Below are 15,608 nucleotides of genomic sequence, written 5' to 3'. Positions count from 1 at the left end.
GTGAATCAGTATTTCATTTATTTTTGTAGTTGAATAATATCTCACTGTATGGATAGATTACATTTTGTCTATCCATTTATCTGTTTATGGGCATTTTGACTTGTTTCTAATTTTTGGCTATTGTGAATAGAGCTGCTATGAACATTTATGTACAAGAACACCTTCTTTCTATTGTTTTGGGTGTATACCTAGGAATGGAATTGCTGGCACATGTGGTAAATCTATTTTAACTTACTGACGAACTGCAAAACTTTTCCAGTGGAACTGCTCTGTGTTCCATGTCCACTAGCAATGTGTGAGGGTTCCAATTTCCCCAAATCCTCATCAACACTTATTTTCCTTTTAAAATAATTATAGCCGTCCCAGTGGGTCGGAAGTGGTATCTCATTGTAGTTTTGATTTGCATTTTCCAAATGACTAATATCACTGGATATCTTTTTATGTGCTTGTTGTCCATTTGTGTCTTCTTCAGAGAAATGTCTGCTTAAGTCCTTGGCTCTTTTTCTAACTGGTCATTTGTCTTTTTTGTTGTTGTTGAGTTGTGAGTTCTCTATATATTGTAGATACTGTACCTTTATCAGATATATGATTCACAATTATCTCATTCCCTGTGTTGTCTTTTTGCTTTCTCAATATTGACCTTTTATGCACAAAAATTTTTAATTGTGATAAAGTCCAGTTCATCTATTTCCTTTTGTTGTTTGTATTTCTGGTGTATTATTTAAGATTCAGTTGCTGAATACAACGTTATGAAGATTGGTCTCTGTGTTTTCTTCTAAGAGTGTTTTTAATAGCCTTAGCTTTTTCATTTAGGTCTTTGATGCATTTGGAGTTAGTTTTTGTATATGGTGGGAGGTAAGGGTCCAACTTCGTTTTTTTTAATCTGTGCATATCCAGCAATAACAGAACCATTTGTTGAAGAAACGATTTTTCCCACGTTGAATGGTCTTGGCATCCTTGTCAAAACTAACTTGACTGTATATTTGAGGGCTCTTTTCTGAGTTCTCTATTATGCTCCACTGATATATATATCTATCCTTGATTTTCGTATGTTGAACCATCCTTGCGTTCCAGGAATAAATCCCTCTTAGTCATGATATATTGGAGAAGGCAATGGTACCCCACTCCAGTACTCTTGCCTGGAAAATCCCATGGAGCCTGGTGGGCTGCAGTCCATGGGGTCGCTAAAAGTCAGACACGACTGAGCGACTTCACTTTCACTTTTCACTTTCATGCACTGGAGAAGGAAATGGCAACCCCCTCCGGTGTTCTTGCCTGGAGAATCCCAGGGATGGGGGAGCCTTTTGGGCTGCCGTCTATGGGGTCGCACAGAGTCGGACACGACTGAAGTGACTTAGCAGCAGTTATGATATATAACCTTATTGCTATGCTACTGGATACAGTCTGTTAGCATTTGGTTGAGAATTTTTGCATCAGTGTTTATAAGGGATATCGGTCTGTAGTTTTCTTTTCTTGTGATGTGTTTGTCTGATTTTGGTATCAGGGTAATGCTAGCCACATAGAATGAGTGAGAAAGCATTTCCACCTCTGCAATTTTTAGGATGAGTTTGAGAACGATTGATGTTAGTTTATTTTTATTTGGTAGAATTCTCCAGTGAAGCCATGTGGTCCTGGGGACCAAGGCACAGAGAAGTGAAGTCACTTGCCCGGGATCATACTGCTGTTTAGTGACAGACGCAGGGTTTGAACCCAGGCATCCTGCTGCTGCTGTTAACATTACATTAGGCTGCTCCTTTTCTGTTTTGCTGATGTGGTCATAGTTACCAAATGTTTCTGTTAAGATTCTCTGAAATAAGAAAAAGCAGCTGATTCTGGGGAATTGGTAACTGGATGCAGGGCAACTCCTAGACCTCGGGAATCCTAAACAGCCAGGCCATGGGAAGGCAGGGCCCAGTCAGCTCCAAGAGGCTCAGTAGGGAAAACTCCTATAGCTTTTCTCCAGAACTTTGCCATTAAGCAACTCTTCCCCAACACCCTACACCTCCATTCAGATGTCAGTTTCCTGGGGGTAAGACCCTATTGGGACAAATGTCTGTGTTCTCTTGGGTCAGTGAGGGTAGTATTTTGGTTATCTGTTGCTGTATTACAAGCTACTCCAAAAGTTAGTACTTAGAATAGTATACTTTCTTATTATATTTCATGATTCTGTGGGGCAGGAGTCAGGTGGGCATAGTGGGAATGGCTTCACCATGCTCTGTGGTATCTGGGACATCAGCTGGGTTGGCTTGGATGGTTGGAGGGGCCAGGGGTCTCTTCCTCTTCATGTGGCCTTGCACATGATTGATGTAAGCTCCCTCATAGCAAAGGCTGTGGGGCAGAATAGTGGCCCGAGCGATTGCCAGTGCCCAAATCCCCAGTAGCTGTGAATATGTCCCTTCCGTGGCAGATGACCTCTGCAGGTGTGATGGGGTGCTAAGGTGGGGGATGATGCAGGTTGTCCCAATCTGACCACCCAAGTCCTTAAAAACAGAGAACTCTCTTTGGCTGAAGCTGTGGCAGAGAGGAAGGTCAGAGAGATTCAAAGTGGGGCAAGGACTTGGCCTGCCTTTGCTGGCTTTGAGGATGAGGAGGTGTTGCCCCAGGGGGGTGTAGTGGTTCTAAAAGCTGAGGGCAACCCCTGACTGACTGTCAGCAAGGTGGGGACCTCAGTCCTGCAGTCACATGGAACTGAGTTCTGCCAACACCTGAATAGCCTGGAAGCAGATTCTACCCCGAGCTTCAGGTGAGATCCCCAACCCCTGACCCCTTGATACTGGCTGTGAAACTCTAAGCAGAGAACCCTGCCGAGCTCACCCAGGCTACAGAACCATAAGCTAAAAAAACAAAATGGGTGTTCTGAGACACTAAATTTGTGGTAATTGGCCATGGGAGCAATTAAAAACAAATATAAGACTCCCCTGGTGGTCCAGTGGTTGGGAAATCTGTCTGCCAATGCTGGGGACATGGGTTTGATCCCTGGTCCCAGAAGATTCCACGTTGCCACAGGGCAACTACCTTATGTGCCACAACCACTGAGCCTGCGAGCTGCAACTCGAGAAGCCCTCATGTCCAAGAGCCATGCTCTGCAACAAGAGAAGCCACGCAATGAGAAGCCCACACATGGCAACTCGAGAGTAGCCTCTGCTCATTGCATCTAGAGAAAGCCCATGCATAGCAATGAGGACCCAGCATAGAGGAAAATAACTAAATATTAAAACAAACAAACACAGACAAATACAGATGCTGAGATCTGGTAAAAAAGAAAAAAACTAGGGTGAAAGCAAATTCCCACAAAGTGTCTGTGGTCCCACCTGTGCTGATGCACTTGCTGCGGCCCTGCTGCCCGTCCTCAGGGGCCTCAGGGAGTGGAGGCTCCCCAAGCACCTCCTGGGGACTGGATCTGCCAGGGCCTGGAGGTTCCAGTCCTGGAGGACCACTCAGGCAGGGAGGCCTTGCACAGGTGGGCACCAGGAGTAAGGCCTGCATCACGGAGGCCGGGGTCCCAGCACCCAGGATGGGCAGGGGCTGCTGTCTCCTCCAGGGGATCCTGAGCATCCTGCCTCATATGTCCTTTCCCTCGGCTGGCCCGTCTCCCTTCCTGCCCGATGCAGAGCTTCCCTGGACAGTCCCGCCCAGGGAGACGGGCCTGGAGAATCTCAGGCAGGCTCTGTCCACCTGTCTCAGGTGGCCAGGAGGGCTGTGCCACCTCCAGGGTTCTTGCTTGGGAGGAAGAGAGGCTGTGAGCATGCCTTTCGAAAGTGCATCTCAGACCGCGAAGCTGAGGGAGACTAGTGCCTCGGGTAGGGCCCCAGGAGCTGGTCCTGGAGTGAGAATTCAAGTGCAGGCAGTTCACTGGGGAGGGGGTCCTGGGAGGCACTGTGGGCTGTGGGGTGTGAGGCTGGGGACCTGCCCCCATGGGTGGCCAGGTCTCAGACCGCATGGGAATCCCGAAGGCTATGGGGCCCCATGCATCAGCATGACCCCCAAGGGGCGAGGAACCTGGTTGAGGGCTGCTGAGTGGGGTGGTTCCCCAGCACCTCTGCCCATGGCTCCGAATCAGGCCTCTGTGCCCACACCACAGGTTGAGGGCCATGTGTGGTCGTCAGCAGGGCAGCTGGATGTTTGTTCCAGGCTCTTCCTCAGGGGCCAGTTGTACAGTAGCCCACCTTAGCCCTGATCCCTTCAGTTTATTCCAGGTTTGGGTGTTGTGGGTGGAGGGTGGGTGGTGTAGGGTCCCCCCAGAGCAGGTGGGAGTGGGAATCTGGAAGAGTTGAGCTTCCAGTGGCTTCTCTCCATTATACCCACTCCTCCCAGGTTCTGAGCACGAAGTTCCCAGAGCAGATGGAACTTCACATTTGCTCAAGGATGGACTTTCTCCATCACACCCTTAAGCCTGGGACGTGTGGTGGTCTGGGCTGTGAGAGTCAGAGTGGGGAGGAAACTGACCAGAAATTCCTGCATTTGACTCCGATAGCCCAGTGCAAGGTGGTTATTACCTTCAACCAAGGACTCCGGGGAGGGCGCGTGGTGCAGCTGAAGAAGATCGTGGACGAAGCCATAAAGGTCTGCCCATCCGTCCAGCATGTCCTGGTGGCTCACAGGACAGACAACAAGGTCCACATGGGGCATCTGGATGTTTCCCTTGAGCAGGTGAGTCTATCTTTTTTTGTATAGTTTGAGCAGAAGAGGTTGCCATTGGATTAACTGGGTCTTATTAGAGTGTAGTTCTCAATGGGTCCCCCAGAGGTGCCCAGTGTTCCTTTGTGTTATCTGATGGGCTTCCATCCTGGTGGGGAAGATGGAACTCAAAGTCCACAAACAGAGGGAAACACTTCACATAACGAAATGATAGGATCCATCCTTTAATCTGGCATTAACTAGGGCGGGCTAGATAAAGTGAACTCTGAGCCTGGTCTCCCAAGTCCTGCGGCTATGGGGGAGAGGAGGTCTCTGGGAGGCTGGGTGTGGGGCAAAGTCTCTATCCTAGATGGGCCATCTGGTCCTCTCCCTCACAGGAGATGGCCAAGGAGGAGCCGGTATGTGCCCCGGAGAGCATGGGCAGTGAGGATATACTCTTCCTCCTGTACACCTCGGGGAGCACCGGGAAGCCCAAGGGGCTCGTCCACACCCAGGCGGGTTACCTGCTCTATGCTGCCCTGACGCACCGGGTAAGGCACAACCCTGGGGTGATCTGGGGGAGGGGCCAAGGGAGGCTGGACTGGGGGGCCACAACTGCTGCTGTGTTCAAGAGCAGGGCCAGGAGTGCTGGCATCAGCGTGGTTGGAGGGGTGGGCTTATGGGGCAGTGTCTGTGCCTGTCAGAAGGGCCTGGGTCCCGCACGCATGTCTCCTGCTTGTCCTCAGCCCATCACATGTGTGCTGAGCCTTTGTGGGGCTTGCCATGCTGCTGGCACAGCTGCTTTCCGGCACTGGATGCCCTGGACACTCCAGCTTTCCTGGGCCCTTCTCCCATATGACTGCATTGGTGTAAGGATGAGTACATTGCTATTATTTTTTAAAATGCTTTCTTCTGTTTAAGAGATCTTTTGGATCTGATTTTAAAAGAAAGTAAAACATTTTCATGGGCCTCTAAAGTACTGTGGCCTCTAGGCTCTGCTTACTGGGGCCTCAATTTAAAAGGAAAAAATTTTTTTAAAGATTTGCTTTTATGAGGAAACTTAAATTTAGTCCATGGAGATTGCATCCAGAGGGCCGTCCTTTAAGGATTATGAAGCAAATTATCTGAAACAGCTTTATTCCAGTAAATGCATTTAAAAATCAGTACTCATTTAAATATGAGTGGGTTGGTGGGGGGTTCTGGTTACTGTGCATCCCTGGTTGCCTTGGGGAGGAGCTGACCCTTTCAAGGGGTCAGGGACGAGCTCTCAGGATACTATCTGTGGACCTGACTTTCTCTGGCCAGAGGCAGAACTCAGCCCCTATCAGCGTGAGCAGCAGTGGAGCAGACTGGCCAGGTGACCCGGAAGCCCAGGTCTATCCAAGCAAGGCTTGGACACTGAGAGCACCCACAGTCTGGCTGAGGTCCAGGGCCCTGTCCCTTCAGTCACTGGGGGGCTTGGGGGAGTGCTATGCTGATCAGCCAGGTCAGTCACTTGGAGGCGGACCTCATGGATGAGTGTGGACTAGGAGCCAGTGTTGGAAGGCAGAGATGCGGCCTGTGAGTGCTGGCCACTCGTGGGCAGCTCTGAGGTTGTGGAAGTGAGGCAGAACAATAGATATGGCTAGAACCAGGCCAGGCAGATGAGGTATTACGTTTGACACTATCCATGTTAAAGCCCCTGTTGTATGGCTGCTGGGTGACCGTGATCATCACGGAGCCGTTCTTATCTGAAAGTCCCTTGCTCAGCTCTGGGGAGCGTGTTGCAAAGACTGAAACGTTGGGTAAGTCAGAACACTTTGGAAAATGCAACTACTGAGACTGAACACTAAGAAGTCGAAGAATGAGTCAAAGTGTTTCCCTATTTCCCTAATGCTAACGAAATTAGCACTAGGGGTTCCCTGGTGGCTCAGATCGGAGAAGGCAATGGCACCCCACTCCAGTACTCTTGCCTGGAAAATCCCATGGATGGAGGAGCCTGGTAGGCTGTGGTCCATGGGGTCCCGAAGAGTCGGACACGACTTCACTTTCACTTTTCACTTTCATGCATTGGAGAAGGAAATGGCAACCCATTCCAGTGTTCTTGCCTGGAGAATCCCAGAGATGGGGGAGCCTGGTGGGCTGTCGTCTATGGGGTCACATAGAGTTGGACACGACTGAAGTGACTTAGCAGTAGCAGGTGGCTCAGATGGAAAAGAATCTGAACGTGGGAGACCTGGGTTCAATTCCTGGGAAGATCCCCCTGGAGAGGGGAATGGTAACCCACTCCATTATTCTTGCCTGGAGAATTCCATGGACAGAGGAGTGTGGTGGGGTCTACGGGGTCACAAAGAATCGGATACAATTGAGCATGAACACGACTAACACACACACAGCATTAGGGAAGCTGTCAATGTGGTGAAATAGTCTTCATTTGTTTTCAAGCGTTACTAGGGCACTGTCTGCATGAGCAGAAGCAATGGGGATGCAAGGGCGGGACCATCTTTTGAATTTCTCTTCAGTTCAGTGAGGGCATTTTAAAGCATTAGGAATAGAAACTTTCAGCCTTTTGTATGTAAGCGTGTGTCTGTGAGTGTGCACATATGTGTGTGTCCGTGCATGTGCTGAAGGTGTTAGGACTGTTGGTTTCTTCAGGGAAAGGGAAGTTGAGTCTGCAAGGGTGGCGGGGATGTGAGCAGGCTTCAGGGATGTGAGTGGTGGTGTCGGGGTGCCTTGCTGGTCCCGGGCACCTGCTGTCCTTCCAAGAACGGCAAGGAGACAGAACACCAGTCTCTTGAAAGACGTGGCATGGTGGGTATGCATTGTATTAAAACCCTCTCAGTCTCAGGATGCTGTGGGCTTTGGGGTGTGGGTGTCCTGCTTCACTGGTGGAGCAGGAGTGCTGTTTCCTTGAGATTCAGCCTCTGCTCACAGCTCCGCAGGGTCCTGGCCAACTTGGGACCGCTGTGCTGTCTGGGAACTGCTGGGGGACCTCAGGGTGTGTCTGTGGCAGCAGGAGATGGGACTGCTCATCCAAAGGTTAAAAACCACCTTTACTGCAAAAGAGAACACAGACACAGGGACTTCTCTGGCGGTCCAGCAGTTCAGACTCCATGCTCCCAATGCAAGGGGTCCAGATTCAATCCCTGGTCAGGGAACGAGATCCTGTATGCCACAGCTAAAGATCCTGCAGTGAAGACTAAAGATCCTGCTTGCCACAACTAACACCTGGCCCAGCTAAATAAAACAAAAACACAGATACAGAAAACCGTCAAAATGAAATGTGTGATTTCACAAATGATTGCTCAACAAACCCACTTCAGTCAAAAACCGGAATACCTCCGCCTGACATGGAAGCCCCTTCCTGGCCCACCTGATCAGAGTCCCCCATTGCCCCTTGACATGCATCCTGGGTTTTATAGTGTCCCTGCCCTGGTTTCCTAGTTTTGTCACCCTAACGTGCATCCCTAGATACTGTAGCTTACTGTTGCCCACTGATTGTTGTTCAGTCACTCAGCTGTGTCCAACTTTGTGACCCCACGGACTGCAGCATGCCAGGCTCCCCGTCCTTCACTGTCTCCCGCACACTGGTAGTTGCGGGTAAGCCATGTTTACAGGTGGATTTTCCTCCATCCCTTCACTGCCTTAAACATTGTCCATCGTAGCGCCCGGCCCTGTGTCGCTCTTTCCCTTTGTCTCCTACAAACGGGCAGGTGGACCTGCAGACTGAGTCAGGCTCAGGTTTGACCCTTTGGCAAGAATAAGGAGATGGCCATATCTCAGGTTCTTAAAAGCTGATGATGCTTGATATGTTTCTCGGTCAATTTGGCTTTTGTTTTTTTGCCCTTTTTAAAAGATTTTTAAAAATTATGGTGTAACTTAATACAGAAGAAAATGGCAACCCACTCCGGTAATCTTGATTGGGAAATCCCATGGACAAAGGAGCCTGGTGGGCTACAGTCCATGGGGTCGCAAAAGTCAGATATGACTTAGCGACTAAACCACTAAAGGCAGAGGTGCCCTTATCTTAGACACAGGACTGGATGGAGTTCGCCTGTGGGTACACATGTGGCTCCCACCTGTGTTAGGACACAGGCTTCTCCGGCTCCCCCAAGGCCCTGACTTCTGCCCCCCAACCCCACCTCAGGACCAGTGCTGGGTGGCTCCTGGCACATGGGTGGGCTTTGTGCTGGGCTCCTGGAGTGTCCTCTCTGGAGTCTGGCTCTCTCTGCTGTCCCCAGTGGCCGGATCCTCGCCGTGGCTGCTCTGCCACAGCTGGGCTCGGTGACAGGACACGCCCAGTGACGTGCAGGAACTGCTGCCAAGCTCCTGATAGCCCCTCCCCTGTCTCTGCAGCTTGTGTTTGACTACCGGCCAGGTGACGTCTTCGGCTGCGTGGCTGATATCGGCTGGATCACGGGACACAGCTATGTGGTGTACGGGCCCCTCTGCAATGGAGCGACCAGTGTCCTTTTTGAGAGCACTCCGGTTTACCCTGATGCGGGTGCGGGCTGCAGGAGGGGCCGGAAGAAGGAGCAGAGGTTTGGGGGGGTGTGGGGCGAGTGGTGGAGAGTCCCGATGACAAAGCTGCCGGGCCAGGCCAGGTGTGCAGAGGGGTCACACGAGCAGTGGAGAGGGTCTGACCTCTGAAGGCTTCAAGAGACCACCCACCCTAACGTCCCTCTCACCTCTGCGGCCACCTGACTGGATCCTGCCCTTCCTCGAAGCCCAGGCCAGTGGCCAGCCTCCTGGGTCCCCTGCTGCCTGTCCTTCGGGCCACTCGGGCAGTGTGACCTGGAGCCGCTGCCATGGAGTGGCATTCCTTTGAGGACCCCCGTCTTGCTCTCCTGGCATCTCCCTCCCTCATGCCACCGCGTCCTCCAGCATCTGTTCAAATGTGACTGGATGTTGGAAGTTGTACCGAGGCTGTCGCCCAGGCAGTCCACGGCAATGATAGCTCTGTGCCCAGAACTTTGGTCCCTTGCCTGGGTCCTCTCCAGCCTCCTGCAGAGGCCAGCTGAGCTCCTGGAAGACATGCAGGGGGCCTGGCTAGGGATGGGAGGCACGTCTCAGGTGGCCTCAGTGAGTTGGGGGTGATAGGGCCCGTGCGTCCTGTGTGTCACCGCTGCTCCAGGGAGCACTGGTCACCTCTGGAGGCTGTGTATGTCCTCCTGGATGTGGGTTCTGCATTGGTGCTATTTCACCGTAACATCCCTTTGACTGCTTCCTTGCTGTGTCATGTGGGTCAGGACGTGGGCTGGCAGGCCCAGGGCCAGGCGATGGCTCCAGTCCCCCATGTGGGGTGTGCGGAGGTGGCGCACAGGGAGCCCCTCCCCTTCCAGCAGTGGTACAGAGTGGGTTTCGTGGACACTGCAGGTGTTTGCATACATCCAGCACATGGTAACGTGGGTCACCTCTGAGTGAGGCTCACGGAGGTGACATGACCCGGGGCCTCTCATAGGTCGGTACTGGGAGACGGTGCAGAGGCTGAAGATCAATCAGTTCTATGGCGCCCCGACAGCCTACCGGCTGCTGCTGAAGTTCGAGGACTCCTGGGTGAAGAAGTATGACCGCTCTTCTCTGCGGACCCTGGGCTCAGGTGAGCGGCTGCAGGCGCATGTGTGTTGGAGCTGCGTAGGCCTCTGGATGCTTCATCATGATGGCCGTGTCTGCGCTGAGTCCACTTGATGTGGCCACAGCCAGTAGAAAGCAGATGTCCTCCCTGGAAGCCCTTTCCTGGAGCCCACAGCCATGGAGGGACTGGAGCTCAGCATTGCGACCTTGTCTGTGCTCCATCTTCATTATGAAAACTCAGCAGTGTGGGAAGGTCAGGCCGGCCTGGTTCCCCGCGGCTGCCCGGGATTTTACCCGCTCTGTTCCTAGCACTGGCATCCGTGCCGTTCTGCCCTTGGGTGCGTTTCTCCAGGCAGGGACAGTGTTTCGAGATTAGAGGTTACCTTCGCTTGTATGGTAATTTGGATCCATGTCGCCAGGTCACGTGAGGGTGTTTTGGAAAGGTGACCTAGGTGACCTTGAGTTGAGGTGGTCCTGGGAGGGGGAAGGTTTCAGGCCTGTTCTCCCGTGGGGGATTTAGTTGCTAAGGAAGCAGTATCAGGTAATGAGGGAGATGTTGTTTGAGGGTCTGTGTGTCTCCCAGGCCTGGCAGACTCCTGTGGGCCTCACTCTCTAAAGCCTGTGACCAGAGCCACTCTCTTGGACAAGGAGTGTGCTGAAACCCCCTGCCCCAGGGAGCCCTCACAGGCTAGCCGGGCCTCTAACAGGGGGCAGCTCAGCTGCATAACCAGTGCCAATAGCAGAGGCTTGTGTGGTATTCTGAGACCAGGGTATTGTCGAGGAAAATAGTCAGTAACCAGTGTATAATAAGAACTGTTGTTTAGTCACTCAGTCGTGTCCGACTCTTTGCGAGCGACTAATAAGAATAGAAGAGAGTTTTATTCAAGCCAAGCTGAGGAGGCTAGATCTGAGGAGCTGCTCCAGAGAAGTATGTTGTTGTTGCTAAGTCGCTTCAGTCATGTCCGACTCTGTGCGACCCCATAGACAGCAACCCACCAGGCTCCCCCGTCCCTGGGATTCTCCAGGCAAGAACACTGGAGTGGGTTGCCATTTCCTTCTCCAATGCATGAAAGTAAAAAGTGAAAGTGAAGTCGCTCAGTCGTGTCTGACTCTTAGCGACTCCATGGACTGCAGCCTACCAGGCTCCTCCATCCATGGGATTTTCCAGGCAAGAGTACTGGAGTGGGGTGCCATTGCTTTCTCTGCCAGAGAAGTATGGTTTTTAGCAATTCTGTCTTATCAGAACAAAGTACATCAAACAAGTCAGGGATACATGCCTTCAAGGTTCTGAAGAAGCCTATCAGCACGTACACAGAGTCAATACAGCTGTGGCCCTGGGAGAAGAGTCTTATCATCAAAGGAGTCCCAGCGTCGGCATCCCAGGCAGGAGGCATTTATCTCTATCTCCTAAATTTCTGGTCAGTGATGCCCTTTCCCCTTTTCTTTAATGACTAAAGGAGATTACAGGGTCTGTTTGACAGGCCACAGACGGGCTGTCGTCAGCCTAAGTCCAAGTTAAATGGAATGTGAGCCAGAACGACTTTCCTGCACCTCGACATGTGGCCGCACTGGCAGAGGGGTGACCAGCACAGCGGCTCCTGCGCTGGGTCCGCTCCGTGCTTTGGCCGGTGCTGGTCCATCAGGAAAGTGCCATGATTCACTTTGCCATTCTCTGCTCCATGGACCGTTTTTAGCTCCAGGCTGCAGGAACATCCTTGTCCATGTTTCCTTCTGGGGCTGGGCACTGGGAGTGGCCTTCTCATCACAGAATGAGTGTGTGTGTGGCTTTACTGGATTCTGCCAGCAGCAGGCCCCTAAAGCAGTTGCAGCAGGAGTGTCACTTCTAAACAGGAAGAGAGGGATTTCCCTAGTGGTCCTGTAGTTAGGACTCTGAGCTTCCACTGCAGGGGCATGGGTTCGGTCCCCTGTTGGGATGACCATAAACAAACAGGAAGAGAAATGCCTGCATCGCTCCTAAGCTGCACTCAGGTGGTGTATGTGCTGGTGTTTCCTCCACACTCTTGCCAGCCTCTTGGTTTTTGACCCTCTGATGGTGAAAATATCTCACTGTCATTTGTATTCTTCAGTGGCCATAAATAGGATGATCTCGATGCTTTCTCAAGTCTCCTGTGTGCCTTTCAGGACAACTAACAGAGCTGTTTTCCTCATGAAATTCGCTCCTTTGGTTTCAGCCCTGTTGAGTCTCTTAACACTTCTGTCTTGTGCGGTTGCAGTGGGAGAGCCGATCAACCACGAGGCCTGGGAATGGCTGCACAGGGTGGTGGGGGACAGCCGGTGCACGCTGGTAGACACCTGGTGGCAGACAGGTGAGCCTGTCCGTGGGGGGAGGCTCAGCCCCATGGGCGCCTGGCGTTTGGGGAGAGGAGCTCGGGGTTGCTGCTGCTCTGCAGCTCTGACACCTGAGTGTGAAGGCTTCCCTGAGCCTCCTTTCCTCGTCTGTAAGGTGGGGTCTGGGTGGGCGTGGAGGGGGCGACACAGGAGCCCACGAGGGTCCTGTCCATGGCAGCCCACCTCCTGAACCCGGCACAACCCAGCCTGGGGCCTGCTGTTTAAGGGACCTTGAGTCTAGGATTAGATGCCAGTGGGAAAAGAAGTTTTATTTGCATTGTTTTGCTTTGATTTGCCCCTCTCTTCTGGGGTGTCTGACTTATCAGAATTTGGGGGCCAAGAGACCCCCACTGAAGTGGCTGAAGTCTCATCCTTCAAGAAGCCAGAAGGAGATGTTCCTGGTGGTGCAGGCCTCGTGGTTCAGAAAGGCCCTGGGTGTTCCCTGCAGCGGAGCCCCGGCGTGCCTTCCCCTGCAGGCTGATGGATCCAGAGAAATGACCAGGGGCAGAACCCAGGCTGCTCTTCTCCACTCTGGGGTCCTTGCCCTGAGCACTTCTTTCCCTCTGTCCTCCTTTCCACTGCCCCCCTGTCCCCATGACACGGGCTGGGGACCTCAGCTCCTGGGGCTGCCCCAGGTGCGCGCGTTTCCACAGTGGAGGCACTGGCACTCCAGCCTGGTTTCTCCTCAGACAGAGGTCCTTTTGTCACTGGGGCCATTTCCTCGCCCCGGATGGCAGGTCCTCGCCTCCCTCTCTGGAGTGCACCCTTGTGTGCAGTGCAGACGCAGTGCCCATGTGATCTGGACACACGTGTCAGTAGCCCCAGGCCCACCGGCGTTTCTTCTCACCCCCTGCAGAAACGGGGGGCATCTGCATCTCTCCACGGCCCTCAGAGGAGGGGGCAGAGATCCTGCCCTGCATGGCGATGAGGCCCCTGTTTGGCATTGTTCCCGTTCTCATGGATGAGAAGGTGAATCACCCCGTCCATGCGCCCTGCCCAACCCCACTGCTTGTCCTGCCTCCCTGGCCCCCGCTGCCCTCTCCCCCTCACAGGGCACCCACGCAGGGTCTCCTCTTAGAGGGGAAAGCTCCTCTGGGGTGCCTGTCCTGTTCTGCGTTGGGCCCAGCAGTTTGGAGAACAGGAGATGGTGACTCCTTCTGTCTCCTGGGTGTGCAGGGAAATGTCCTGGAGGGCGGAGACGTGTCTGGGGCTCTGTGCCTGTCCCAGGCCTGGCCGGGCATGGCCCGGACCATCTACGGAGACCACCAGCGATTCCTGGACGCCTACTTCGAGACCTACCCTGGTGAGCCTTTCCCTGCTGCTAGACAGTCTCAGAACTGTTTCCGAGGGGCCGGAGCTTATGTGAACTGTCCCTGTTTTCCCTCCCTCTGAGCTGGAAGTGGCCCCGCTCAGGGTCCTCCTGGAGGCTCAGGCTGTAGGCTCCCAGGAGAAGCACAAGGACGCCACCCTGGCAATGACGGTGGTGGCCCCAGGCCTTCCCTGTCTCCCTGTTGTCCTCCTGACTTGTGTAGTGTGGTTGGGCGGAAGTTTGCAAACACGTGTGCCGGTGGCAACTGATGCCCAGCAGTGGCAAGACGGTCAGAGACACTAATGGGGAAGCTGGAATGGGCTCCTTGCAGCTCCTGCTTCCAGGTTCAGCCTCCAGCCGTCTGGCAGCCGTTCTGCCCTTTACTGGCACCAGTGGGGCAGCACCTGGGGGGTGTCTCCCTGTGGGAGTCTGCTGGGAGGGTTTTGGCACTTCCTCCTGTCCCTCGTGGAATGACGGGACCCCTACCGCTCCTGGCTGGGAGCTGGGGCCGACTCCCGCGCTGTGGTGCAGGCTACTACTTCACAGGAGACGGGGCTTACAGAACAGAGGAGGGCTACTACGAGATCACTGGGCGCATTGACGACGTTATCAACATCAGCGGCCACCGGCTGGGGACCGCGGAGATCGAGGACGCCATGGTGAGCACGGCCGCCGCTGGTCTGGGGGCTGAGTCTGAGTCAGTGCCTCACCTCTGCGTGTTTTGTCCTGCCCAGGCTGACCACCCCTCGGTGCCCGAGACCGCTGTCATTGGCTACCCGCATGACATCAAGGGAGAAGGTGCGTCCTCCACCCTCCGGCCCTGGGGGCGGGGCCTCTAGGAGGCGCGGACTCGTGGGCGGGGCCAGGGCTTTCTCTGGGGTCAGGCTGCTAGCTCACCCCTCCTTCAAGCTGGGGTTTGCGGGAGGGGGCCGAACAGCACGAATGGTAGAAAAAAGTCCGGATTCTGCAGCACCGCAGCTCCGCTGTCTGAGGGACACTCACTTGTGGCGAGCAGCCCTGACCTGTCGGCCCAGCCGAGCTCAGGGAGCTTCCTCCCGGTCCACAGGCCCCCCTGGCCGCCTTGCTAGGGATATGTGTGCAAGTGCCCCTCGCTGCCCGCATGTGGAAGGCCCAGACTCTCTGGGGGAGTCTGACCTGGGTTCCCCTGCACAGCGGTGGGCCAGGGAAGCGCAGAGCCCGTGACAGGACTGATCCTCACTGACACACTTTGTTTCAAAGCCTGCGGGTTTCTAAATGGTGGGTCTGGGAAGGGGCAGGCTCATCTGAGTGCTGTAATGCCAGGTGGGCAGTGGCGACACTGGCCTGGCCTGACCAACTCTCCGTGTAGCTCTTCAGGACAGACGGAGCTCTCTGCCTGGAGCAGCCCAGGCACACTTCCTCTTGGGGTCCCAGCATCTCCAGCCTCCTGGCCATGTCTGCATGCTGCTCTTCTATGAGTTACTCACTGTCTCTAAGCCAACCTTTAGGACAACTGAATACTTATTAAGTGCTTTAAAAAAGCGTTTTCAGTTACCATGGAAGGACACACCCGTGAGGCAGTGTGAACACCAGTTCACACCTTGTGAACTGGCTGAGACTCAAGGTGGAGGGTGTCAGGGGTTGAAGGGATGAGACAGAACAAGTCCTCGTGTGTGTGTCTCAGGGCCCTTGGGCCGTGCCACGTTCCACCAGCCTCCTTTGCCTCCTAGTGGCTCTGGGTGTTGCCTGCCAGGCTTTGGGAGAGAATTTGTGTATCGGCTATGGTTATGTGCATTTTCCT

The 15,608-nt window shown here is 53.6% G+C and overlaps 1 protein-coding gene across 3 annotated transcripts in view; it reads left to right on the top strand.

Annotated features, from left to right (window-relative positions):
- The window catches only part of ACSS1 (acyl-CoA synthetase short chain family member 1), a 45,008-nt gene that overhangs the window by 25,309 nt on the left and 4,091 nt on the right, over window positions 1-15,608 (top strand). The window contains exons 4-12 of one of the 3 annotated variants that reach the window (XR_011570078.1): window positions 4,475-4,650; window positions 5,016-5,168; window positions 8,953-9,100; window positions 10,058-10,195; window positions 12,405-12,497; window positions 13,376-13,488; window positions 13,696-13,822; window positions 14,331-14,487; window positions 14,563-14,626. Coding sequence is in view for 2 of the 3 variants with exons in the window: in XM_070801077.1 (XP_070657178.1) it covers window positions 4,475-4,650; window positions 5,016-5,168; window positions 8,953-9,100; window positions 10,058-10,195; window positions 12,405-12,497; window positions 13,376-13,488; window positions 13,696-13,822; window positions 14,360-14,487; window positions 14,563-14,626 (1,140 nt within the window). In the remaining variant the exon portion in view is untranslated. The remainder of the gene's footprint in view (window positions 1-4,474; window positions 4,651-5,015; window positions 5,169-8,952; window positions 9,101-10,057; window positions 10,196-12,404; window positions 12,498-13,375; window positions 13,489-13,695; window positions 13,823-14,330; window positions 14,488-14,562; window positions 14,627-15,608) is intronic. The other 2 variants (XM_070801077.1, XM_070801078.1) reach the window with 2 other exon arrangements.

The sequence above is a fragment of the Bos indicus genome, chromosome 13 (genome assembly GCF_029378745.1).
Source record: "Bos indicus isolate NIAB-ARS_2022 breed Sahiwal x Tharparkar chromosome 13, NIAB-ARS_B.indTharparkar_mat_pri_1.0, whole genome shotgun sequence".
NCBI classification, from domain to species: domain Eukaryota; kingdom Metazoa; phylum Chordata; class Mammalia; order Artiodactyla; family Bovidae; genus Bos; species Bos indicus.
This window is presented reverse-complemented; position numbering and strand designations above follow the sequence as displayed.